The 27,660-nt window shown below is 40.0% G+C and overlaps 1 protein-coding gene across 1 annotated transcript; it reads right to left on the bottom strand.

Annotated features, from left to right (window-relative positions):
- Window positions 1-10,448: 10,448 nt before the first annotated feature.
- On the bottom strand, window positions 10,449-21,332 carry FAM221A (family with sequence similarity 221 member A). Its single transcript, XM_074537444.1, has 7 exons — window positions 21,021-21,332; window positions 19,296-19,469; window positions 18,637-18,827; window positions 15,866-16,072; window positions 14,950-15,060; window positions 14,205-14,293; window positions 10,449-12,505 (listed from the first exon to the last, which is right to left on the bottom strand). Exons 1-7 carry the CDS (start codon window positions 21,074-21,076, stop codon window positions 12,437-12,439), a joined length of 897 nt encoding a protein of 298 aa, XP_074393545.1. The 5' UTR covers window positions 21,077-21,332; the 3' UTR covers window positions 10,449-12,436.
- Between the last annotated feature and the right edge of the window lie 6,328 nt (window positions 21,333-27,660).

Raw genomic sequence — 27,660 nt, 5'->3', positions numbered from 1 at the left:
AACAGGGCAGATCAAAGTATCAAAATAATTCAGTATGAGGCATTTTGCTATAAATTTAGACTGTTTTGAAGAGCACCTCTTTTCATATTAGTATTTGTTAGCAGCACAGACTTGCCTAAATTATCTGACTTCAAACCAGAACTGGGCACTCCGCTGGTATGTGGAAGGCTGTGCCCCCAGGTGATTCATTAACATGTTCCAAAAGCTCAAATTATGGAACATTAGCAAATCCTAAACAAGTTTTTTTTGAGAACATTATACTCCTTACACCATCTCAACTTTCTGAATGCCAAGTACGGGTTTTTTCCCACCCACAAGCATTTTCCTCAGCAGCCTGTTGCCATGGCAATCCTAGCAACTGCAGGACAAGTCTCTTAAAAAAGATTTCTGACAACAGCTGTATCTGCCAACTTAGCAGCACCTCTTGTCAGTGTAATTACAAGTTGCAGAGAAACCCGTTATCCCCTAACAGCTTGCTCCAAACTGTGATAGCTGGCTTTATTTCATATAAGCACACATTGTTACATTCCCACACAACTAAAGCACCATAATATGTCTGCCCTGGTAGGCAAGTATGCTTTTGCAATCCATATTTGTGCACAGCGAGTTTTTAATAGAGATAAATGAAGAGGGGATAGCTTCAAAAAGCCTCGAGGACAAACCTATGGAAATTACGTGGATGTTAAAAACACTGCAAAATCTGCTTAGAGGTCTCATGTCCTGCAACCTTCACTTTCAACAAAGCTTTTTGATATCTTCTCCTCTACTGGAAGCTGCTACCCCTTCCTTCTTTTCCAAATCTTGCACTAAGACACATGAGAACAATCTGTCCCTGGAAATCAAACAAGGAAGAGCAAGCTCTCCACGCAGCAGCCCTACTAATGAACCATTTTCTATAGATGAATGTCCTAATTCCCACCACCAAAGCATGCACACATCCTCACGTGTATTTTCTTTCTGTTGAGTACCAGTACTGACTGCTGCTGATAAAACAGGAATTAAAATTAATATTTTAGCTACTCACTCCTATCTTCTCATATACTCCCATCCCAGCAACTAAACTGATCAGATCACTTATACCAAGTGTCCTATGACATTCCACTGCCTTACTTTGGGCCAAATATATGGTTTCCAGTAAAATTCTGAGCTGGCAGCTACTCAGAGTGCTTTCTGAATTATTCATGTAGAAATTGGGAAAGGCAAGAATTGACAGCTACCAATTTCTTCATACTATCTAAGTAAAAAAGGTTTTCAAAGACTGAGGTGTTATGAACAAAAATTCAGTTAATATTTTTGTGTGAGAAAGAGTTACAGGGACGCAGCCAGGTCTCTGTCTCCGCCAGAGTTCTTAGTGTTTTGTCATGGTAATCACGGGTCGTTTTAGCTTATCTCCTCTTTTGTGTTAGTAAAAGGCCTGGCTGGGTGGAGTGATGGCCCTTCCCGGAGGCAGTGCGCTCTTCCAACATAGGGAAGACACCTGAGAGGGTGGGGGGGGTTATGCAAAGTGACTCCAAAGACCAGAATGCTCTGTGAGACCACGACTCGAAACCCACAGAGAAAACCCCAAAAACAACGAGCCAAATAGGAATTGAGAGACTAAAGTGGTGTCTGGACACGAGGAGCCAAGTGCTGAGCCTGCAGAGATGCGGAGCCCCTCTCGCCCTGAGCAGAGAGCCGTCCCAACGCCGGGACCAACCCCCTGAGAAGCTCAAAGAACCAACATCTGACGGGGACATCACGCCCTAGAGGCTCCCATGAGAACTGGATTCCCCGGCTCTGCCCCGAGTGGACAGAGCTGCGCATGTCCTCCTTCTCTGAGTCGCCCTGGGAGACGCGACAGGGACTGCAGCCCTGCCGAGCCGCCCAATCCTGAGCTAATCACTTTTAATAAAGGCATTAAAAAGGAGAAGAAGTCTCCTGGCCCTGTTTATTTCATGAGGAATGCACCCAAGACATGGCAGGATATCTGTGAGGAATTATTCTTTTATTAACAGGGTTTTCTTCTTATTACCCTGCCACCTCTGAAAATGTGGCATTCACATTCTCTGAAAAAACCCCTTCGCCCAAAATTTTTCTCCTGGGAAGCTGAGAAGCCTAAGAAAAAAAGGAAAACAGTTCTTATCTCATTTGCTTCTCCTCTGTTTTGCTCATGTAGAATGTGTTTGGAGATTGTTTGCCCAAAGGTGATTGTCTGATTGAATTCTGGTGTGAGTTGTTTTGACTCTTTGGCCAATCAGTGCCAAGCTGTGTCAGGACTCTGGGAAGAGTCACGAGTTTTCATTATTATCTTTTTAACCTTGAGTAAGTAGCCTTTTTGTATTCTTTTGTATTCAGGAGCAGGAATGTGGAGGAGTGAGTGCAGTGTCTGAAAACAAACTGCGCGCTTCTCTCTCCCCCTTCACTCTCTGTAACACTCCTAAAGGTACAAAACTTATTATTATTCAACATAAACAGAATGAGACGATTGGGGATAAAAGCATCATATAGTCAACCCAGGACAGTAGAGTATAGTATTCTTTAATATAATATAGTATTATAAAGTAATAAATTAGCCCTCTGAAAACACGGAGTCAAATTAATCATTCCTACCTTCGTCAGGGCATTCCCAGCAAATACAATATGAAAACTAACCAGTTTTCCAGAAAACTAAGAGTGGAAGGTATCGAGTCTGGAAAGCTACACAGAGAAAGCAAATAAAAAAGTACCTGTTGAAGATCTCAATGTAAGTTGTTTTCCATTACCATCTGCATGGCAGATTACCTTTGTCAAGCGGGCAGTTTGCTTTATCTCTCTCTGAGTGACCCCATTCACACCTCACTGGGGAAGGGACATTGCTGATAACAGCTATTGAATGTCACTGCATGGCTGATAAAAACTATAACATCCCATTGTGAGATGCTCCGCCCAGAGGGAGGAGCCAAGCATTGCTACCCAGATATTATCCAGAAATTTTTGAGACGCCAGCATGGCTTTCTCCGTGATATTCCCCAGAGAAACAGCATCTGTCTTCTTCCATGAGATCTTCAGAGGAAGAATGCATCCTTCTCTACAGATCCCCGTTGCTCCAACGGAACCACACCTGATACATTAAGAGGACTGCAGCCACATTTCCAACTGGACTGCTACCAACACCCCACAAAGTGTCAAGTTGGGTTCTGACTCTGTCAGTCTTGTTCTAGTGTACTGCATTGTTTTTGGTCTTTTTTTTTCTTTTCCCTATTAAAGAACTGTTATTTCCTTCTCCCATATTTTTGCCTGAGAGCCCCTTAATTTAAAATTTATAGCAATTCAGAGAGGTGAGGAGGGTTTACATTCTCCATTTTCAGAGGAAGCTCCTGCCTTCCTTAGCAGATTCCTGTCTTTCCAAACCAAGACAGTACCTTAAGCAATGAAAACTATTTAAAATTTTTAAAATTATTTTTTAAAATAGAAGAAATAAGCAAACAACACTCCAGGAAATAGACAACAGATTTTCATCTGTTTTAAGTAGTCACATTTAGCAATGTCAATAGGACCACAGGGATGAGGCCATGCACAAGGGTTCTTGGAAGCCCTTCTACATGATGGATAGATAGAGCCATCTGGACAGAAGCCTCCTGCCTCCTCCTCTGGCAGCCTCTGCTCCCAAGCCACGGGCTAATGCAGCATGGGCAGTGCCAGTGCCCATCCCTGAGGGGGCATTGAAAGGCTCTCAGGGTGTCCCTGAAAGGGAGAGCGACATCAGCAGACCTTGTCCAGGAGTCACCAGTGTACCTCAGAAGGGCTCAAAGCTTTTTAAAGTCCTGTTGCCATCAGCTCCTGAGCCTTTCATGCTCAGTGCTGGCCAGGTGCAGCAGGGCTCCTACTCCCACCTGCTATTCTCTCTTTGGACCAAAAGTCTACACAGCACCCAGGCATTCAAGCAGCTCACAGGTGCACCTGAATTTATCTCTCAGTTCTGTGACCAAGGGAGGTGGTTTTTTCCCTCAGAATGGGAAGAAGCAGAGGTACTTTGTTTCCTCAACACCAGAAAAAACTTGGGTCAGATGGAAATAGACCTGAGGCAAATAATACTCTAAAAATCACTTCCTCAGCACAGCCTGAACCATTTTTGACAAAACCATTTAATTTCTAGAGTATACCCATGACAACAGATCAGAGAGTCCTTCTCAGCCTGCCCTGCTTTCAATTAAACAGACTCCTCTGGTGAACACTGTGCTGGTATTTGGAAGCATCTGTTACACATCCTATCATCTAAATGCTTTAAAATTTGTTACTCACCTGGTCACATCTCCTTAAGTTCAGACCTGCTGGTATCTACAGTGCCCAGAGCCTGTACTTCTCATCAACTCTTGGACATTGCAAGTTTGGTGGAATTTTAAACATGTTTGGTCTATTCAGAATTTGAAATTTTCCACAGTCACCTGATAGTGCTTAATGAGATAACACAGAAATCCGTGGAGATTATGCAAACCTCCAGCAGAAATGTGCACTGACAACTACTAGAATACAAGCAGTGTCCACGCTGCCGAGGACACAATAGTCCATACTAAGGCCAGATGCCCTTCAGAGGAAGGAACTGAGTGAAATCTCTTACAGGGGCATCTGTCTAAAAGCTCAGTGATAAAACTTAAGTAACAGAATAGATCTCTGCTGGCAACTTTTTTCCTCTAAAGGCTGCAATTGAGAAGCAATATAGAAGACTTTCTTCCTGACCAGCAATGTAATCTGATGTTTCCATGCCAAAGGACCTTTCTAGACATTAACACTTTAAATAGGAACTACTAGCCCTCTGTATCAGTCTCCTAATACTGATTAGCAGCTCTTTCAGGTCTTTTCCATCAGTGCTGACATGTCACACAAAGCCTACCATTACCATCAGACAGAAGTTTTGAAATTAAATTACATTTCTTACCAACATTAACTATCGCTCGTGAATCTCTTTATCAAGAGATACAAACAGCACTTTGTAAATTTGTCATGTTTGCCAGTCTTTTCCTTACAATTTTTTCAAATTACAGGTCACTTGAATGTGTCCCATGCTATTCACTGTTTTAAAATGCATTCATGTTGCAGGTTTCAAAAAGAGAAAGATTCATTTATTACTATCATTTTGTATGTAGAACTGACATACAATTAAAAACTTTAATAAAACAGTTCCTGCCTATTCACTGCTGATCTCTTGCTGTATCAATAGCTGTCTTCAGAAGAACAGCCGCCATAAATTGGGAAATAAAGGAAATTAGGAATTTAGAAATTAGGAAATAAAAAGATAAAGAATGCCATTATGAAATTAGGAAATAAAAAGATAAAGAATGCCATAAGCATACCTCAAACTGGTATTTGTGGAATAGGATACAGATCTTATTTCTACGCTTTCCTGTAATTATCCTGACAGAATTACAGGAGAAAAAAGCAATGCATTTGATATCTTATCTCTCATAAAAGTATATGCAAATGCCTCAAAAAAATCCTCTAAAATCAAAAAACAATAGATCAAAGTTTAGTGACTAGAAAAATACCAACACATCACACAACAGCCTGTTGTCTTAATGTGTTGCTACATTCTATTGACAGCGACATCTTAATACACATGACAAAGAAACAGGTCAGTCACAAAATAAACGTGCAGGTTTTGTTTACTTCCTTTTCCAAGAAAAACGTACAAAGTCCTTTACCTACACACAGAAAAAGTTCAGACACATCTTTTAATTTTGGCTTAGTTGCAATAGGCAAAATTATCAGTAGTTCACATGCAAAACCAAAGCTGCCATCATCCTTTTTATGCTTGTCATAGAACTGCTATTAAATATGTCCTTGTCTTTTCAAGAGTAGTTTGTCCAGCACATTCAATATTAAAGGTTTTTAAAAGATCTTTTTTTGCTTCTTGAGCTGGAACAAAGAACTAGCTCTCTTAAAAAGTTTTGCTCTCTCATTAAAGAAATCCCATAATGTATACTGGACGAAGAAAGAGAATTCAGCATTTTGTGTATTACCATTCTTGTAGTATTTCCTGAGTGCTAATAAAACCCAAAACAGCGTTTCTATAATTTCAATGAAGTGTGAAGTGCAGCAAAACTGCTCACACAAAATAAGTATTTTCTTTAGGAGAGCCAACAGTTCTTAAAGAGAACTTAAGAGAATATAACCCACAACATATTCAAAGATTAACAAGTACCTTGAAGAGTGATTGCATAGAATTAAAGCTTTTACATGCAGATAAAAAACAAACTCCACACATATACAAGCTACTTACCTTTCTAAAACCAGGTTTGCCAAAAACTGCATTAGTCTCAGGACAAGCCTTTGTCAACGCACAATTTGTTTCCAAGAAGTCATTACATCTCCTGACATTTGAAGTGTGGAGAGACCATACAAGTTATTAGCTGTCATTTTTCATTGGTGTTTGATGGCTTATAACAGCCAAAAATTAAATCAAAACAGTCTCACTGCTGTTGAGACAAGTAATGCCCCACCTTAAGCTTACAGTCTTCATAATTTAGGTGCATTTGCAAGCCTGCTCTCATTTTCTTCCAAGAGTTAATGAATCACATCAGGACAGGTAATGTACCTCAGAGAAACAGTTTGCAATGAACATTTTTAACCGTTTAATTACCAGCAAGCAGTATGCAAATCTTACTTTTCAATCCTTCCTCACAAATGCTAGCATGTATCTGGTATCCGAAATCAGAGGAGACAGCAGTTCTGGCATACTCCTCCTAACATGGAGGACTTGGGTTTTAGGTTGGCTAAGGGAAGCATAGTTTCCTCTCTTATAACTTAGTATCTGCACCATTGTAAAACAAGGTCAATTCCAGAAATATGGCTTTTGGTAGACAACGTTCTACCTGTAATTCAAAGGAAAAGATCCAGAGTTCAGAGCTGGAATGAAAACGCCTGTGCAACTGAATATTTTGTTAACCTTAGAAGCACACTCCTACACTCTGTACCTTACAGTATTAAAGAAGACACTCTAAATGAGTCTCAAAGCCAGAATAAGAACCCAAAGGAGAATTACCTATGATTATTAAATCTAAAACCCCCTTTATTAGAAAAAGTTATTCCATAAGCAGAATGAGAAAAGTTTGGTCCACCTTGCTGAATTCCTGCTGGGGACAGGACAAGCAGCACTGCCTCCTGCAGTTGGCTCAAAGCCACACAGATTCTGACCAACAAGCACACACCAATTAGCCAGCAGACCACAGAGGAAAGGCAGCCTGTGGTACTTCTTCTGGATTTCCCCCTCTCTCTGCTGCAACCCTCACATTAAAGAAAACTATTCATTGTTTGGGTATTTTTACTTTTTCCTCACTCCCCTCTTTCAACATCCTCCTGCCCATCTACATAAAAACTGATGCTTTTAGGGCAGGAGATACACTCCCAGCAGGATTCTAGCTGCCTCCTACAGTACTCTTCAGTCAACAGCAAATATTTTAGCCCTAAATTCATTTATTTTTTGGCCTACCAAATATTCAGAAAAGCATAGCTATGAACTTATTTGTGCAACAAATTCTCACTCATCATGTATTCATTTGATGAGCAATTCTTTTTGACATTACAGAAAAGAATAACTGATTTCAGTTTGAAGGGGAACAACAGTACTTGAAATTCTGCAATCTGAATTAGATTTTTCTTTTTCCAAAACATATGCTATTTTTTGTTCTCACATATACAGAAACTTGCTGGGCAAGGGAGCATAAGATTAAGCACTTCAGGTATAATCAAATAATTTTGAATGTGCTCAGCTGGTGTGTAACCAGATACTCTGCCTAGAATGGGGTAAACTAACTTGAACAATACCCTATTTGCAAAGCTATCTGTGCTGCTTTTGGTGTTGAATAAGTCTGAAAGCAGACTGACTCATCAGCTCCAAAAAGAAACATCCTGAGAATAAGGTGAAGATGTAGCTGGCCTGGTGAAGTGCCTGATAAAAGAAGGGAAAAGTGATACTACTGATAACTTATCTAAAGCTGCTGAAGTGACACAGCTGGCTGGAGATTTCTGACTCATCAGTCCCAATCTTTAATGGCCTTCAGGGGTCTTCTGACATCCCCCTTCTTGGAGTGTGTGGAGATCCTCCCCTGGGTTTGTGGGTGCCCCTCTAGGTTGTTCCTCAAGACTAACGAAAGAGACTTGCCTACAGTCTTTGGTATGAGTCAGTAACATCAGTCTCTGTCGTCTTATATATCAAGAGTTCTATTATCATTATAGTGTAAGGAATTCACAGCACCAGTTTCATACCTCCCCGAGGTTTCGCATAGGCATTTCCTCTAAACACTGACTGATCCTGGTCCTTGCAGCAGCCATCTGACTCCAGTTCCCACCAATCCACTCTTTTATGCCACTGTTCTTATTGGCTACAGGTGTGGCCTGTTAAGACCAGGCCTGCTCCTAATCTTTAATTAATTTATTTAATTAAATAATTAATTTAATTTAATCTTTAATTGCTCCAGCTGCAACTCGTTGGGGGATAAGATTACATTCTATACCACCTTCATTTACCCATACTGTATCCCTCTACAAATCTCTGCTTATTAATTGGCTTTGCTAACTTTCCCGTAACCGCTTCATTAGTGCTTAAAAACAGAGAATTAGACTATACTAATAGTTACAGCATCTGTCTGTGGAGTAAATAATTCTGATCAAGATATTTTAGTCTAATCATGTAGACTAAATATTTTACACAAATATATCTGGTTTGCCATCCTTAATTCCATGGGACAAAGTTTTACAAAGGTTCAATAGCACCTGGATAACCCTTTAGACATAAACTGTTGACTCAGTCAGCGTTTAAGACTGGCTCCAGCCTCACATAGACTCCTCTGTGAGGAGTTCAGAAAGCAAGGGAGTCCTTTCTGCACCTCGTGACTCAACTAATAAACTTTGTGTGAGGTTCCCATCCTGTTTGTCACACAGCATCACACAGGGGACAGGTTATGGCTGAGCCTGGGTCCTCCCCCAGGGGGGTGACTAAAGGAGCCCAAAGGATCAGAGCCCAGCCATGCCAGACAGCATGGTACAGTGAATGGAAAATCAGAGCTGAAATCAGTGTAATGATTCCTAATGATTCCTAATGATTCCTTCTGCCAGAGGAGAGAGACTGAAAGCTCCAAGGCAAGAGTAGGCTTCTAGACAAAAATAGTATATTTAGTTACAAAAAAAAAAAATCCCATAACAGCAAGGTCTTCTAGACTGGAAAACCTTTGTTCTTTTTTTTTCCATTCTATTTGTGCTAAGAACAAATACTATCACTACTTACATGGCTATAAACTACTTCTAGAGAGGCTCAGGGACACACAGCCATGAGACCTGCCAGTCATTTAATATGCACAACATGCTACAAAGACACTGACAACTTGACAAAGTCACTGCACGGATGCCATCCCTGGTTGTGAATTCACACATGGCATTCCCCTCACTCCCAAACCTCAGACAGACAGACAGAGAGACAGACATTTATATTTAGGATCAGAACCACCCAGAATGGAGAGGAGCTCCTTGCTCTCCACTTAGGATCACTGACCACTGTCCACTATCCTAACAGCCAAGGAACATCTGAGCCTTTTCACAGGATGATCCAAACTAGAGGAAAAATGCTGTTGTGCACTCAAGGAATGTTATAATGCTGGCAAAATACTGATCTGAATGCCAGCTATTTTAAAAATAAGACATGCTTAAGCACAGCCCAGGGCCTATGCAATTAGGCTTTAACAGCTTAGAGAGCTCATGTGCATGAGAACAAACCTTTTTCCCTGTGCCTGACTCCTTGGACTAGGCTCAGAAACAGGTAATGCTTCCAGCTGAACGACAGATATACAACCACCCAATAAATCACACAGATGAATTGGTAACTTATCTGTCCCATGATATTTTGTTCAAAGTTCATGGCTGCTCTCAGGAAAACAAACCATCAAGTACCTGTTAAATCCAGCTCATTATTTAATGAACACTGCTAATGGCACACATACTAGCATTTGATCTCTGCTTTTATAATTAAAAAAAAAAATCTTTTCTAAAAGATGTATAAAGAAATTTTTGAGCAGAATTGGAGGTTGCAATATTGATCCTGCAAAACAATTCTTGGTTTTTTAGGATAAATTAAAATTTCATTTAAGATATGACATAAGTGTCCAGTTTTCACAGACAGCAAGGTTATGAGATATATTGTACCTGGTTTTTCATGTATAGATACCAATAAAGTTTCAGGAAAAAAAGTAGTATGCAAATACTAAGTCAAAAACATGCCTTCTAGTAAGGAAAGCAAGTTTCTTTTGCTTAGACATCATCAACATGAGTGAAAAGTGGTCAGAACTCCTAAGCAGTATTTAATGGCATTGATATTTTTATGACTCAACCTATTTTCCAACTAAAAAGAAATACTACTAAATAAATGTAGTAACTTTTTTATATCCTTAGTGTGGAAGCAACAAATAAATTAAAGCACAAAATATTTTTTTAAATTACTTTAATAAAACCAGGTTCTGATTAATAAAGTACAGTTTAGTAGGTCTGAATTTGGCAGAGCTAACATTTAAAACAGACAAATACTGTCAACTCAAAATGTAAAATAAATTATTTCCTAGAATATATGCTCTCGGTATCAAAAGGAACACAAAAGAAAAGTTTTTGTAACTCTTTGTAACCTCTCTCTCTAACAATATTTTGCTGTGAGAAAGCTGACTTCTGCAACACACACACAGACATTTCCAGAACTGCATTCCCCAATGGGTGTAGTAACAGGGATAAGTAGGAAACTAAACTTCCACAATTATGTTTGTAATAATCTCTTTGAAAAATGATTAATTTTGTGTATTTTTGTTTTACTTTTCTTTATTAATGTTATTTATGTTTGTTGGTTTCTTGTGATTACATTGTGAAAACCCCATTTATTTTCAAGACCCAGCAGAGCATGTGTAGAATGGAATGCTTGCCAGGGCCAGAAGAGGGAGCTCAAATGAGTACTTTCATTTATTAGGCTAAAACAGCTTGTAACTGTAGAATTTAACAGTAGAGGTACTTTTAAAAGATTAATTAGAGACTTTGATGCATTATGCATTTAAATTTAAATAACAGATTAGTCTCTCTGATTGGCATCTGTACTAAGGACAGTATAGGTCAGAGTAAAAGGTTAAAGGCTCTCTTAAAACTGAGCCTCCACACCACAGGTGATATCTGGAGAAAACCCAAGTTGCCCTGCAGTAAATGCCTTCAAACTCACCTCTTTTCCTTTGCCCATCAGGCACAATCAGGCATTCTCTCCAATGGGAAAAAAAGCTTTGCAGGCTTCTCCCAGTTCTTGCTGTAAAATCTCAGTACACCTCCTGTAAGGTCTCCTCTCCAGTTCAAGAGACACCTCCAGGTATTTTTAAGAAGAAACTGACTTACACCTCTCTGTTCTCAAAACAGAATCAGTTAACTCAGGCTCTGCTTTTGCCCCCTAAGCTGCACTCTCTGCCAATTATTCTGTACCAAGTTCTTGCTGTGCTGCTTTGCAGAATACATACACCACACATTCACAATTTTATATTCTCCTGTCCGCTACCTTTAATGCAACATAAGTTGCCACAGCTGTGAATATGAACAAAGAAAACAAAAGCAAATCTCCCTGAGGTGATTCAGTCTGTGTAGGATTAGACATGATGAAACTTTGGATAAATAAGTACGTACCAAACAGCATGCAATTATTGCTTTATATGCTATAAATAACATACCTATTGCCACTTAAGGTTTTCAGAATTTTAGTGTAATAATTGTTATGTATAGTAACAGACAAATAGAATTGGGGGAATAGTACCACTAGAGAAATCTGGGATAAAGTATACAAGCAAGATCCCTTCAAGTAACTCATAAGCATGGAAGTGGGTTTGCAACTGTATAGAATGTCATATTTTTAAAAAAACATTTATATGATGGCAAGAATGGAGCCTACAGAAGTGTGAGAGAAGAAGGGTATGTTTGAATTTTATGTCAAGGAGATGAAATCAACAGAAAGGGAAAAAAGATTTAAAGAAAATATTAAAATGTCAATATTAACAGAACAAATCTCACCATATAAAATCCATAACCAAGATGAGTTTAAAGGACTCTACAAATAAAGAAGATGTATCATAAAAGTCTAAGAATAAGACATCTTTTCTTTGCCCGCCTACAATCTAATATATAAATACAAGGTTATTCTCTCAGAGCTTAAACTCTCAGAGCTTAAACCCTCAGACCTGCAACTCTCTAAATATGTTTCTCCATTTTCAAAGATATATCTGTGTAACAGGTCTGGAGATTAGAAACACATTGATTAAAGAACACATTTTATTACAATGAGATAATTAAAATTAATTTCAGCAAAGGAACAAAGCAAAAGAATAAATAAATGAATACAACTATGCAGGTAGGCACAGAGAAAAATAATCAATGCAATAATTGATTATTAATGCAATAATCAATGCAATAATAATCTTTATTAATCTCGTTGCTTCTTTGATGGCGCTGGATTCCTCTCTTTCTGTTTAGCAGCCGTCTCCATTTTCAGCTGTAACAAAAGAAGACACCAGCAGTGGTTCAAACACTGGTTTGCAAATCAGCTAACAATGCAATATTAAATGTCTACATCCAGTCACAAATTTACCAGGGGGATACATCCAGTGGAGAAAGGTACACAACATTATTATCCCAACCCAGCCCTGCTCACAAGGGAGCACTTCCATGGCACTGCAGCTCCTTCCCTAAGGAAACCAGGCCGCCTTATCTCTGCTAATGGCAGTTCAGGTATTTGAGTATCCCTCAAGGCCAGTGTGCCTCAGGAATGTCCAGGGTTTATCTCCATGTCAATGGAAGGTGGAGCAGTTTTATTGCAGATGTCTAACAGACACAGATAGACGAACCAGCACACAGAAAACCACATGGGAAGGGTGCTGAACCTTCATCTCAGAGCCTCCCTGCTGACCCACAAGGCCATTACTTCCTCCTGTAAGATTTTTTTCTACACCACAGGCTGTTGTAGCATTGTAAAATTTATCAACATATACACATTTCACTCTGTCATTTCGTAGCAAGACTATTTATCCAAACAAATATATCTGTTGGTTTTAGAAGCTACAATTCTTCTCAAGAACTGTTATACTAGTGAATGAAATAATTTTTAGAGCAATTATATAAAAGGGATATGGAGACTTTTGCATCCCATCTAACACATACACTGCTGTTTAAAATGCTAGAAAGAAAGAATTAACATGCTTTTTCCCATCATAAAATAATACCAAAAGGAAACACGACCTCATTGGGATGTCTACAAATTAACTTACTGCTAAGCAAATGTTGTTGGTCAACACAAAAATGCATTTTAAATCACTTTTCTCCCTTTGGAGGCTTGAGGTTTTTATCTAAAATTTCTACAACCTTTTGCAAAGAAAATAAAATCTCAGGGGGAAAAAGAAACAGAGAAATTTGAATTTGATGTTTTCTATGAAGCAATGTAATATTTGTAACATCTGTCCATATTTTCTGATTATTTACAAAGCAATGAAAACTATTTTGAATTTCACAAAGCTAGACCAGTTTTCTCTTTAACAAAACCTTGTTGCAAGCCAGCAAGCAAAATAGCAAAACAGTTTAGATTTCAAAAGTTGATTATGCAACATTGCTTTACAAAAGAATTCATAAACAGTCAAGACATACTTCAGCTGAGATGGTGGAGCTACAGGGCTAGTGTGAGAAAAGAATAGGTATTTTAACATGTGAATAACCTACACCACAGGGCATTTAAACTAAAAATAGTGTGGTGGAGGAGGCACCTCTAAGGGGGTGATACAGATCATCTAAGAAAGACAGACCAAATTTAGCCAAACAGTCATTAAAAAAAAATTAAAAAACAAACTTTTATAAGTGAGGTGGCAAACACCTAGTCCTAAATGTCAAAGGGAGTTTCTGTGACTCTGAGTTGTTGTTTCTTTCTGTCACATAGTAAAATGTTTTGGTTTTCTGTAACAGAGAGTTACCTCAATTAAAATCTGCCTGGTTAAGGTAAATGCCATCCTACACATGACTGACCTCTGTAATCCTGTAGTAGCTCATAACTGTATTTTTAAATTGATGTTAAGAAGCTAGCTTTCTCAGCAGTTGAGAAGGAATTATATAATGCATTTATATGCCATTTAAATTATACATTTATGGAGTTTAGATATCCTGTTGTGAAAGTGTATTTAAATTAAGCAATAAATGTAATAACTTGCCCGTTCTTGATAGCGTTTTTCAAAGTAAGCCATGTCATCAGCTTCTGATTGTTTTCTGTGAGAAACTTGCCCTGTGGCACTTGAACTACCTGAAAAACAAAACATAAACAGAAAACAAAACTCTTTTTTTTATTAATGATACTTGCTATTCTGTTAGTTATGTTTTATATTTGTCAAAACCCATTTAAAACGAGAACTCACCTTTATAGACAAGTACAAAAGCCAGTATTTGGGACCAAAGAGAAACCTTTTTCAAATAGGCTTGCAAATACTATAAATGTTTTAAAGGAATTCAACTGTTAAATTTATTGGTACATTTTTGTACTAAATAAGGGACATATAATAAGTGTAAGTGATCCATAATCCCACATATAAAAAGCTTTATGGCACAAGGCAGTTTCACAGGATTGTGCTGAATATGTACAACCCATTCAGATATGATGAGTTTCTAAGAGAAATTAAGAATTTTAAAAACTGATCCAATGAGTACATGATACCATTGATGGGAAAGATAACAAGCACTAAGACAAAAATAATTTCAGGTAAAACACACATCACAAGCAAAAACAACAAGCGTTAAGTTATTCTAAGCATTTGAAGTACATGAATGTTGTACTGGCTTATCACATAGCGAAGCTTCAATATTCATTTTAATGCCCTGAGCATCCTTCAATTCATTATTAAAATCAATTAATTATATATTAAGTTATTTTTGTATAACAGTATTACCCTATTTATACATCACCTGCTATTTGTGGCATGGATTGAGTGGAACTTGAAGGCCCCTGAAATGCTTTTAGAAATGGATGATCCATGCTAGTAACCGGGGCTTCTAAAAGTTCAGCAGAAGGAGCACCTGTCAGAAAATAAGGTGAATGGAAACAATAATTAACTCCAGGAGATACAGTCCTAATACACATGCTGGGGTCAGAACAAGGTTACAGATTTATATCTACAACTCTCAGCGCAGACCCCGTAAACTGGAGTTGACTAAAGCATTACAAGGATGGCTTCAAAGGCATTGAAAAGCTTTGTTTCTTCAATCACTACAGTTATGTTTTAGTTTCTAAACTTCAGAAAAATCCAGGAATCCAGATCAGAATTTAAAAAATAAATAATGGGTATGTGGCAATAATAGATAAACAGTATTTCAGGACAAAACATGTGCATTACTAAATGACACAAAATTACAGAGCAGAAAAAGTATTGAGACAACTAACATGTGTGTTAAAAAGTTCTACCAATTCTACCTCTTATTTTTTGTGCTGAACAGTTATTAACCTTTGAGTTTGGAAACAAAATTGCTGTGAATATATAACCAAGAAATACCTCGACAGAATTAGGCAAAAGGACTAACATAAAGAGAGCATGGAAGTACTAGGTTACAGGAAGTATTAAAAGTTACAGGTTCTCTCTAAAAGATATGCTGCATTTCAAGCAAAAGCAACTGGGTTGAACATCAGAATAGCTGGAAAAGAGTTTTTTATCAACTCGCTACAATAAGTAGGACAATGTGATCCCTTAAAACCTTGAGGACAGCTGAAAAGGACAGTCTTTCTGCCGTTCTACTCCTATTCATCCAACTTGCCTTCAAACTTTGAAACTCTATTTTGATTTAGTACTTTTCAAAGGTGGAGAATTAAAGTTTCAGCTGCACGTACCTATTCCACTGTCATCAAGCCTCATGTAGCCTTCTGCTAGAGAGCTAAAACCAGTCAGTCCTCCCATGGCAGCGTAAGGAACATCCTGCCCCACGGGCTTTCCTTGGGCTAAGCGCTCCTCCTTGGTTTCCACAACTGTTTCGTGAGCATATGCTGGCTGACCACAGGCACAGGTAAAGGAGCTGTGAAAGCCTGAACACTTGGAACCTGAGAAACAAATAAATCAGTGAGATAGTGATGGGATTTAAGCATCCAGCTCTGTGAAAAGGCTGTTTAAAAGAGAAGGAATGACTCCTGGGATTAGACCATGAGGGCCATCCAGTCACAGGATCTTCCTGAGCCAAGTTTCAAGTATCTCTGAGGATGGAGATTCCACCTCTCTGAGCAGCCTGAACCAATGCTGGATCAGAAATTACTTTTCTGATGTCTAACTGTATTTCCTATGTTGCAACTTGCATTTATTGTCAATAGCAACACACCTCTCCGTCCACTTAAAACAAATAAAAGTTCTGACATGGGTAAAGCTGACAACCTGCCAGCATTTTGGCAGAATTCCCTCCATGTATAGCACATATCATTGTTGCAGGGCTAATCATACCACAACTTATTACACAAATCACAATTTAAATATCTTTTAAAATTAGCAAAATTTTCTCAGTAGCAAATAGAGGCTGCGGAAGCAACAAAATAGGTTCTATACAGGAGTATCATTAGACTGACTTTCAGGGATTTTTTTAAGCTTCAGCCACAGGATGGAATTGAAATAGTTATACAAATGCTATGTGACATTCTGAAACAGAGTAAATTGACCTGTCTGCCCTAGCTGCATCTAAAGCTGTCATCAAAGCCCCTGTGGAGCAATGATGTGACCAAGAAATTGAGGAAGTGATGTTGCAAATGTTTCATTATACAAATCACCCTTGTCCCAGCTCACAGTTCATTTTGTGGAGCATCGTGAAAAATTTCTTTAAGTCTTTCATAATATGTTGATCACATTCTTGAAAATGTTAAAGGTTTTTTAATATTATTTTGGGCACTCCTCAGTAACAGAACTCTATGTTTGGACACAGAATATGCAACATATACAGAGCAACAAGCAGTTAAGTTTTTCAGTAATAACTTATCTGTCATCTTAGATTTTTCAACACTGGACAAGACTGATATCATTACATTAAAACAAAACAACTCCAAAATAGAAGCAATTCTTGGCACTTCACTGTGAAATCTGTGACGCCCTCAGAAGTGTTTGAGAAACACTAAGCAAAAGGCATTGTATATATTAATATTGAAAACACTGTGTTCTATGGATTCAGTCTGAATTATCCAACTGCTCATCTAAGATTTTCACATTACATAGTGCGAATTCTTGGAAGGCTGTCATGTAGATATTTTATGGTTTATTCTGTGGGATAGGATTCTCAACCAGCAAAAGCTGTTTACACTTTTTTTCTGTACAAAATAGAGACATTCCATGAAAGAAATTTAATAACAGTGCAGAACTCTAGCAAAATAAAAATCTTCATCTTATGTAATTTGAGGTTTCAAACTAAAAGATCTTGAGGCATTATTTATTTCCTGTGGTTAATAATTACTGTTGTTTCATAATATTAACCTCAGACAACTGGAGCAAAAAGCTTCCTCTTCAACCCTTCTCTAAGATCTTGCTGAAAATCCATTCCATTTGCATTTCAAGACCCACAATCTCTATGGTCATGAACAACTTCATTAGAGTGCTGGCAATAGAATTATTTGGGAACAGAGTACTACTTCCTGTTGACTTGAGAAAAGACATAAAAATATAATATATTTATTGTTATAATTATTATATAATTATATTAAAATATAATATATTTATTACTATAATATTAATGTTCTATTCAGCTAGGCAATAGAGGAATGGAGATCAACACTTTTCTCTCCCAGCTACCAAGTTCAGGTAGAAAAGGCACGTGCATGCAGCTGAAGGGACAATCTGCAAACAGGGTGCTTTGATACTGTCTAACTTCAGGCATCTGTCTCCATAATCACTTATCTGAAGCATTCAGGGATTTAAACTCCTTCACAGGACCAGGCAAAACTAAGGATGTTGTTCTAAACCCTACTGTGCAAAAGGTGATATCTTCCTTGCCACTTGTCATCCTTTTTTGAGGATGAAAACACACATTGGTTATGAGAGGAATAGCAGATTTGTCTTTACAAACAAGCTGTGGGTCTGCTGGTAGATAAAACCAGAACTGGGAGATAAAAGAAACAATGGGAAGGATTCCACTGATTGATGAATGGAAAAAGATATTTGCTTTTACAAATACATTTTAGGTTTGCTGATAAAGGAAATTAGACATTGAAAGATGAAAGAAACAATGGGGAAGAAAAACATCTAAAATCTGCAAGAATTAAAAATTAAAAGGGAGAGTTATACATTAGAGGGAAATCTTTGGTATCAGGCATATCGGGAGTCTGTACCTCTCAAGTACGTCAGCCAATGGGGAAAGAGAGAAGGGAAATGCGGCCGGGAAATTGGGATAAAAAGGAGGCTGCGTCCTCCAAAAATTCGAGAGATCCCAGGGGAATGCCCCCATGGGCTCTCCTTTATTCGAATAAAGCCAGAAAGGACTCCTCTGTCTCCTTTTTGGACATAGACCTCTGTTGTTTGTGGATTAATTTCCCTGGCAGTGACAAGGGCAGCGCACACCCCATCCCGTGGGCAGAGCACAGCTCCCTCAGGCGCTGTTCCCGCCGAGTTTCCCGGCGGGAATGCCGCCGTGGCTTACAGGAGTTGCAGGGGAAGCCGGGCGCGGCGCTGTGCTGCTCCGCCAAGTGCTTGCAGCGGCAGCGCACGGGCTGGGTGCCGTTCAGGGGCACAAAGTGGTAGGATTGGCACGGGCAGCCCTTCACTCTGCACGGCACGCTGATGGGGCGCTCCTTGGGCAGCTCCTCGTAGTCTGTTTTGTGTTGTTTATACCTAAAACAGGAAAAGTAATGACTTTTATAACTTTGCCGGTATTTATCAGAAAACTACCTGAAAGGCTTCCTATTCACAGTTTTGTTTTGAAGTAGCTTTAATTGTACTTTTTACTCTTAATTGTGAAATTATTTCAATTAAATGCATATTAGCAGGTGGTTTTACATCTATTCATCACATAAATATCACATATCCTTATGTTTCACTTTGAGAGAAATACCAGAATCAATCTGATCTACTTTAACTCATGCCTTGCAGCTGAATTTACTGAGACTACAAAACCATTTTGGTCTCAAAAATATATTGACATTTGCATTTACAAACAGTTGTTTCTATTTAAAACCTAATTTTCTCAACCCATAAAACTTACATAAATTTGCCAATGCGCTACTTTAATGTGTTTGGGAATACTTCACATTTTCCTGATTTTTGAAAACACTAAAGTGTGAAAGGAGGGAAGCTACCCACCGGTGGGTGCAGAAGCACAGTGTCTCTGGTCCCACAAGCTTACAGTCCATGCCAGTTGGTGATCTCCAGCTCACATACAACCTGTTCTGCAGCCGAGCTGGTAATACTTTTCTTTTGTACTCTTCATACTGCTCGGGAGTAAAGAGCTTTCCTCCATCATCATCACCTACAATTCTGTATTCATGCCATAAAAAAACGCATAAGAAAATGAAGACAATAAAAGTAGATTTCTCAGCTTAAAAAAATATATATATATAACAGAACTTTATCTGTAAATGCAAAACAAATCTTGTATTTCATATTACTCTTCTAATAATTTAACAGAACTATAGCTGATTTTTAGAGAGTATTTTTGGAATAATACTCCTTTAAAAAATTTGCTCTGATGGACTGAAAACCAGTTCTAAGAGAGAAGGAAAAAATTAATACAGCAAACTACCAAGGGTACTTTTGGAGAAAAAAAAAAAAGCAATGACTATCAAGGGTCATGTAACCAGCCAGCTCTGCCTCAGACTTCTTGACTGACCTCTGGCAAGTCACTTCACCTATCTACATCCAACTGTACTGCAAATTTGTATCAGGAGATTAATCTTAGTCTAATCTGAGTATTCAGCTGTAAGCAGGCAACCCCACTGCCATCAAAGCAACAAACATCACATCCAAGTTGTCTTCTGATTTGCAAGAAGACTATGCTGTTTTCTGTAGCTGAAGTTAGTGGGGGCTGTATCCCCCCACTATGTATGTATCACTATGGTCAAATTCAAGGTGACTGAATAGCCGGAACTCCTGAGCAGCATCCGAATTCTGCATTTATGGAATTAATTAAGGATAATAAATAAAATACGTAAAATGCAATTGAGACTTAACTGCAGCACTTACCTATGCTAAAAATGATTTTATTAATGTCTGTAAATATTTCAGTTATTATTTATTGGATATGCTAAAATATGCTAAACGAGTGGTTCTTTGTCAAATTTTCTGTGGATTTGTGCACTGCCAGCACTGTAGAGCACCAGAATAATGTGCCAACACAACGCTATCATTTGCATGTCAACCCAGCCAACACCCACTGAATCACTGCACATCTTATGTAAGAAATGCCACTGTGCCTTTCCTCTGGTATTTTACTCAAGGTTTTCCTAAACTAAATTAAGATCTCATCTCAGCACAACGACTGTGTTTATTTTTGTTCAGCCTTTCGAGAGAAGCCCTGACAAGACTAGCACAGACACGCAGCAGTGTAAGGGATTTATACAATGCAAAACTTGGAACTCACGATGCACAGAATTCCTCGTACTCTGAAGGAGCAGTACGGCTGGCCGATTATCAAACAATGGTTTGAATTGGACGGGACCTTAAAGACCACCTAATTCCAGCGCCCTGCCGTGGGCAGGATGCAGCTGGTAGGCCAGATGGTCTCTCACAGCCCATCTCACGCCGCCCTGGATGCGAGGGACGATGCGTGACTTCACCGCTGACAGCCACGGCTTGCAGCACATCCTCACCGGGGCACACCAGCCACGGCACCTCCGGCTGCGTCAGCGAATGGCGGGGGCTGCATGCGGCTCCACGAAGCCGCCGCACATCCCCAGGCAGCCAATTCAGGAGGGCCGGAGGAGGGCATCCCTCCGGGAGGATTGCTGGATCGGCTGCCGGGGTTGCGACACGGCTGGGAACGCCCGTCCCCCGCCCCAGCGACCCCAGCGCGCCGCCCCGTGCGCTCACCGCCGGTACTCCGCGTACTCCTCCAGGGCCTGCGCATCCACCTGCAGCCGCTCCATGCCCGCCGGGCTGCCCGGGGCGCGGGGCTGGCAACGGGCAGGGCCCGGCCGCGCGCGGAGAGCGGCAGGCGGGAGGCAGCGGGGACAGGCGAGGCAGAGGCGGGGCGGAGGACAGGCAGGAGAGAGGTGGGGGACGGAAGGGGGCAGGCGGGGGACAGGCGGGAGGCACCCGGAGGCGCCCGCAGGCAGCGGAGGGGAGGCGGGCGCAGGCAGGCAGCTGGCCGCAGCACGCCCCGCACGGGCGGCTGAGGAACGGGCGGGTGCAGGAGGCGTGTACAGGCCCGCGGGCACGGCCAGCTCCCAGGGCACGGCCAGCTCCTGGGCACCGCCATCCCCGAGGGCACGGCCAGCCCCGAGAGCACGGCCAGGTCAGAGAGCACGGCCAGCTCCTGGGCACCGCCATCCCCGAGGGCACAGCCAGCTCCCGGGCACCGCCATCCCCGAGGGCACGGCCAGCTCCGAGGGCACGGCCAGCTCCGAGGGCACGGCCAGGTCAGAGAGCACGGCCAGGCCCGAGGGCACGGCCAGGCCCGCCCCGGCTGTTGTCCCGGCCGGGGTGTAGTCGTTTCCAGGCGCGCAGCGGGGCGAGGTGCTGCTTTGTTTTATGTGCAAAGCAGGGAGCTAGGTGACAACCCACAAAAAGCTAGGCCATAAAAAACTTTACACTGTTTATTACATTTTTAACAAAGGCATAAGCATTCATTGGCTACAAATTGCACGATTTTCCTACTAATTAGTATTCAGCCCCCTATTTGCTAGTCATACCTCTGGTCATCCTAATTAGTGCACGGGCGCAGTTCTGCCCATTTGAGTCTGGGCTCTGTTTTGAGCAGGTGGTCATGATCGCCCACAGGTGGAATTCCCCTTCCCGCAGTCACTGCTCAGTTCTGCTGGCTTCACTCCTGGTGGCTCTCATCCAGACAGTCCATTCATCTTGGAACTGTCTTCTCTTTTCCTTAAAACAAACAGTTAGCCAAGCGTACAACGTTCACAATGCAAGTGCTCGACCATAACTGTCCAGCTATGGCTACTGATTAACAACAAAAAAAAATTGCAAAGTTTGATTCAAATCTTGAGGGGGTTGATGTCAAGCACAGGACCCACGTAGTGTGCACACACTCTGTGGGAAGGCAGTCACCCCCTGTGCCCCTCGGGACAGACGCACTCCCTGAGCAGCAGTGCCAGGGCACAGCCACACACACCCACAGGTGCAGTGCCTCAGAAGGGCACCCACAGTCCTGGGTGCCAGCAAACACCCAGCACAGCACCCAAGCCCTCCCAGAGCCTGCCCTGCACCCATGTTGCCCTCTGCCTCTGTTTAGACCCCACTTTTCTGGTGGGTAGGTGAGGGGTACTTTTGGTTGGTCACCGATTCCTCTTCCTTTACAAAATAAAATGTATGTTCCATTAGAAAATATGTTTGGCTCATAGTTCAAGACTACAGAAGGCCAAATTTGGGAAACATTTCTAACCAAAGATGGTTCTTAGACTGGCAACCTGCAAGTCCCAATTCCTCTCCATATGCCACAATCAATGTAACCATATTGGAACAACTCCTCCAATGTGTTTTTAGTGAATCCACCACAGGCTGCTACTTCTGACACCGCGCACTCTGTGTAAAATGACTGCTTCCCCTTGATACAAACAGACTGGCCACAAAGTGATCAAATATGTGAAGAAAAAAAAATATAGTATGTTTCCTTATCGAAGCTTTAGGAAATTGGTATTTAAATTGTGCTCTGCCTGCTAGCATAAGCTATGAGCCTTCAGACTGTCAAATTGAGATCCAAGAGGAAAGGCTTTTTCCATACCATACAACGATACTTCCTTGGAGGAAAAAAAAATTAAAAACAAAAAAGGAAAAGAAAAAGGGAAATCTCCACATAGTTTTGAACTGGGCAAGCCACCAGCAATGCAGCAGAAGGTGGTGAAGAGGAATGTCACAAGGACCATGGCAATGTGTTGCCAAAACATCCCCCAGAAGGAGATGAAACAACAGGGACACTCTCAGTATCCAAATAAGGTGATAGGGCATATGGTCTGGGCATTTGTCCTGTGGCTATGCCACATGTATAAGAAATTTCAGCTGAGCAGGCAGCACTGGAACACAACACACACGTCCTGTCACACTGAGATCTGAACACAAACAGCTCACCCTCAAAGGCAGGAAGATAAGGGAGCAAATCCCCACTGCAGTCTTCAAGTAAGCTAGTGGAAGAAAATAAAATCACACCAAAAACCTCAGGATTGTCAGGGAAAAGTCAGGGGAAATTCCTCCTGTGACCAAAACTTCAAAAAAGAAACAGATGGGGGAAAGGGGACCTTGAAAGCAGGACTAGAAGCTCTGCAGACAGACTTTGAATATACTGAGAAACACAGTGCTCCACAGGAGCTGCACAAAACAGATCTCTGAGATACCTTATCTGTATGCACATTTTGCTGGTGCCAGAGATCCCAGCACTGTCAATAAAGGGGGAGGTGTGGAGGTGGGGGGAAGAGCTCTGGCAAGCCTGGTTCACACAGAATACCCTGTGTAACGGGTTGATGTGCCTCATCTGTGCAAGATCTGTGTTGGAAACAGCCCCCTGAAATACAGCTTGGGTTCAGAGAGAAGAACCAGGTTTCATAATAAGGCAGCTTTCAGTGAGGGGTACAAATGTTAGTCTGTATGTCACTCATGTCAGTGTTTATGCAGTGAGAATTTATTGAGATTAGGAAATCAAGCCATTTTTTTCTGAGGCATCTGTCTTATGAACTACTTCCTATCAAAAAATAAAGGATTTTCCCCCTCAATTTCATCACAGCAAGTGTTTTGCAACACAGACAGTGTTCAATTTATTAGCACCCAGTGCTAATATGACCCTCATAAGATCTGCTTGGATCCAAACCTAGATCAGTAGACTTACTTGGGATATAAAAGGTACTTTGTAATCTTTTACAGATATAAAAGGTACTTTTGTAACCCAGAAATGGTGTTCTTAGCTGACAAAGGTATCTCAAACAAAAGGTATCTCAAACACTCTTTTTACAGTCATAGCAGGAGTATTGGAATATATTTTGAATTTAGATAACCCATTCCTGTCCCTCATCCCTTCTAAGAGATTGTTAATAGACAGCCAAAATAAAATTCATTAAAGATTGCTCGAAACAGATTTTTTTTTTGTAAACTACCAAATAATTTTGAATAGTAAGAAAAAAAAAAAAAAAGGCCTTCTGCTGCCATGAAGAAGCCATGACACAAGGTAAGTAAAAGAACCAGGAATCCAGATGGCATGTTTTACCTCCTGGAGTTGTGATGCAGCATACGGATACTGCTGGCCCAAGGTCTCTGAACACATCAAAGTGGGTTGAACATATGGACACATACTTACAGTACAGCTCTGTGAGACCTAAGGTGCTGCCTACACATCAAAGGCAACAACTTAATGTTTCACAGGGTGTTGACAGTCTCTCTCAACACCCTCTGTTAACAATAAAATGTGTGACCCTTTACATTTTTTTAAACCCTTACAAATTTGACAAGCACTTAAAATTATTCTCAGTGAAACATCTATAAATTGAAGATAGTCACTTCACTAATGCAAAAGTAATTAATTTCAGAAAAACCTGTTTTAATATTTTAAACCTCAAGTCATCATTTTGAAGTAGTAGTCAGTCATTCTATTTCTATGGATCTGGTCAGTGACTATCTGACTAGCTCTTCTGAAAGCAAGAAGAATTTAAGAGGCATAAAGCCTAACAGAAACAGTTTCCATCAAATTGTTTCCTCCCTCCACATGTGTTATCAATATCCCAATATACTTAAAAATAAATGCAAGCAGCACTCACTTTTATGAACTTCTAACCACGACCATATACTATCCTACAATAAAAATTAGTTTGTGTACTATTAAGCCTAGTTTACAGGATTTTAAAATGTTAACATATTTTCCTTCAGTTTTGCTTTTAGAAAACCAGAACCCGATTAGACACCAACTGACAAAGTTGATGAATGCCACAGGGAATGTGGAAGCTCATATGCAAGCAAGGATCAATTAATAATGAAAGTTTTTGCTGGAGGTATTGAAAACACAGTTTAGAAAGTTGTAGTAATTAAGATCACTTAGAGATAATTCAGCAGCATGCAATGCCACTGGTGCTCAAGAGGTGTGATTCCATGAATGTATATAATGTGATTGTTTTTTTAAATTTGACTTCCTTTTAATAACCTAAAGGATATTTTCAAATGCCTGTGTACATGATTCCTAACAAACTGAGATTAGTGAAATACCCATTCAGTACCAGTCACACATGAAAAACATAGCAGAAGTATAATTCACTTTTTTTGGCTGCTATAAAAGGAAGTCTCCCATTTTGCTGCCTTTGAAGGCGGCATGCTATCAGATACAGTAAATTGAACCCCAAAATAGCAGAGCCTTTGTTTTTTTAAAGTACAAAATTTAAAAGAGCAGAATTGCTAGGTAAGGAGGGTCATATTTGGATTAATTGCTAATTTACATTTTATATCACCTTTAAAAATATCACAACACCACACCAATCGTACATAAGAATATTTTAGATGTTCAGCCAATTCAATAAGTCAGTGTCTTTTTAGGAATTAAAAGGTTTTCAAGAAAACATAATAAACTGGAATGTTACATTTTATGCAATCGTTTTTCTAAATAACTTCTTGATAGAGGTATCCAAATTTACTCTGCTTCTGCATTCCCATGAACAAAGGCTGTGACAGCAGCAAACACCCCCAGAACGTGTATCTGCACAGGAGGAGTTTGGTTGCTAAAGCAACTTGCACACATCACAAACATGATGTGGTCTGGAAATGTCTGAATTAGCAAATATTTTAAATTAGAATTCAGATCTATCAAGTCAGCCTCTTTAAATGATTGTGTTATTAAAAAGGATTTAGCAGTCACTTGGAAAAACAGACAACTGTGCAATATGTGATGCATAATACTGGGTGCCAAGGATACTGATGCTCCACCACACTAAACACAAGAACCTGTACATCCTCAGCCATGTTTCTGTATTTTTAAAATTATTTCATTTAAAACAGATCAGCAAACTTCTGTGATCTCAACAGTGCATAGGCAGCTTGTTAAGAGCTGTATCAGCATGTTTAGAAGGATTATCTGTCCATCCATTAATCTCAAAAGTTCTTTAATGTGGAAATGCTCAGCACTTCTTATTCACATACAATTGTGAAAAAATGCTTGGTTATCTTCATTAAAGATTACTATACAGAGATTCAAAACTATCTATTTAGATGAGAAAAGCAACAGAAATGACAAGTGAATAAAGACAATTTCCTCAAGATTTTTGCCTGCCAGGTATTTAGTTGTAGAACTCAAGGGCTGTATTGAGACCTGGGCTATTTCTATTTAGACAGCAATCAATATATACTCTTCTCTTTCCATTTTTCTTCATTAGAACTTTTGTTTGGAAGTGAACCTTGTCATTTTTTGCTACCTACATTATGCAATCACTTAGAGGCACAGAAGTACTGCCATTACCTAGAGAAATCAGCTGATAAACACCCATGAGGCAAATTACAGCTGGGAAAATTCAAATCCCCTAATTTACCAAAAGATTTCAAGAACAAAACCAAAACACCACCCCATGCCCCAAATCAGCAGTTGTTTATGTAAGAGAGGTTTTATGTCCTCCTGCCTTCTAAAAAATAGAAGAAAGAAAAGGAAATAATATCCCAAACCCCATCCAGCTTAAGAACCAACCAACCTACCATAAGGAGATTCCATACATACAAGACTTGAATGAGGTCACTGGGAGGTTCTGTGATATCATCTGAAATGGGAAATACACAGATGCATCATAACAACTGCAGCAGAAATACTACTTAAATATTGCTCAGAAAGAAAAAATATGCTTGGCAGCCCAACCAAAAACTGGGATACTATCAAGCATTTTGGACCTGGGCTAAGTTGTAGCCTTCTGCAGGCTTTCTTCACAAGCCCTTGGGTTCTTTACACAACCTCCTACCTTGGTAGGGCTGCCACACCTCTCACAAGTCCTACACAAGAGGCTGCAGGCTAGAACATGCAGATGTTTTCTTACTACTGTCAACAGGAAAGTCAGCTGAGACCCTCCCTTTATCCGTTCCTTACCCTTTTTTACCTTAGTCTGCACACCTGAAGTTTAGTTTTGCTACTCTGAAAAGAACTACATGTTTATAGCACAAAGGCTTCAGTTTGTAACAACTAAGTATCTAGGAAATAAACCAGATAGATGGATATAAAAATAAATCAATCTATCTATCTTCACGTTGTCAATCTGCAGGTTCAAAAGAAGTTCTGCAGAGATCTTCTTTACTCTCAGATTAAACAGTGGAATCTTTGCCATGAAAGATCTAAATCAGTTATTTTATTTACAATTCTTTCTCCCCTCACCTCTAACCTGAGGAAAGTTTCAGGGCATAAGAATTCAAGAGCAGAAGTAGTCAGCGACTAAGAAGGAAGAATACCAAAAAGAACACTATTAAAACTCAGAGATGTACAATTTTCCAATCCAGAAACTGACAGAGCACATGCAGCAAGACAGACAAGACATTACAAACAAACAAACCCAGG

The sequence above is a fragment of the Zonotrichia albicollis genome, chromosome 1 (assembly GCF_047830755.1).
Source record: "Zonotrichia albicollis isolate bZonAlb1 chromosome 1, bZonAlb1.hap1, whole genome shotgun sequence".
NCBI lineage: Eukaryota > Metazoa > Chordata > Aves > Passeriformes > Passerellidae > Zonotrichia > Zonotrichia albicollis.
Note: the sequence above shows the minus strand (reverse complement) of the source record. Positions and strands in the feature narration are given on the sequence as shown.

Coding starts and splice junctions, on each gene's coding strand:
- FAM221A (XM_074537444.1), bottom strand. CDS start 21,076: ATGGAGCGGCTGCAGGTGGATGCGCAGGCCCTGGAGGAGTACGCGGAG. Junction 18,828..19,295: donor CTGTGCTTCTGCACCCACCG/GTGGGTAGCTTC, acceptor TTCCTGTTTTAG/GTATAAACAACACAAAACAG. Junction 15,061..15,865: donor GCTTGATGACAGTGGAATAG/GTACGTGCAGCT, acceptor ATTTTCTGACAG/GTGCTCCTTCTGCTGAACTT.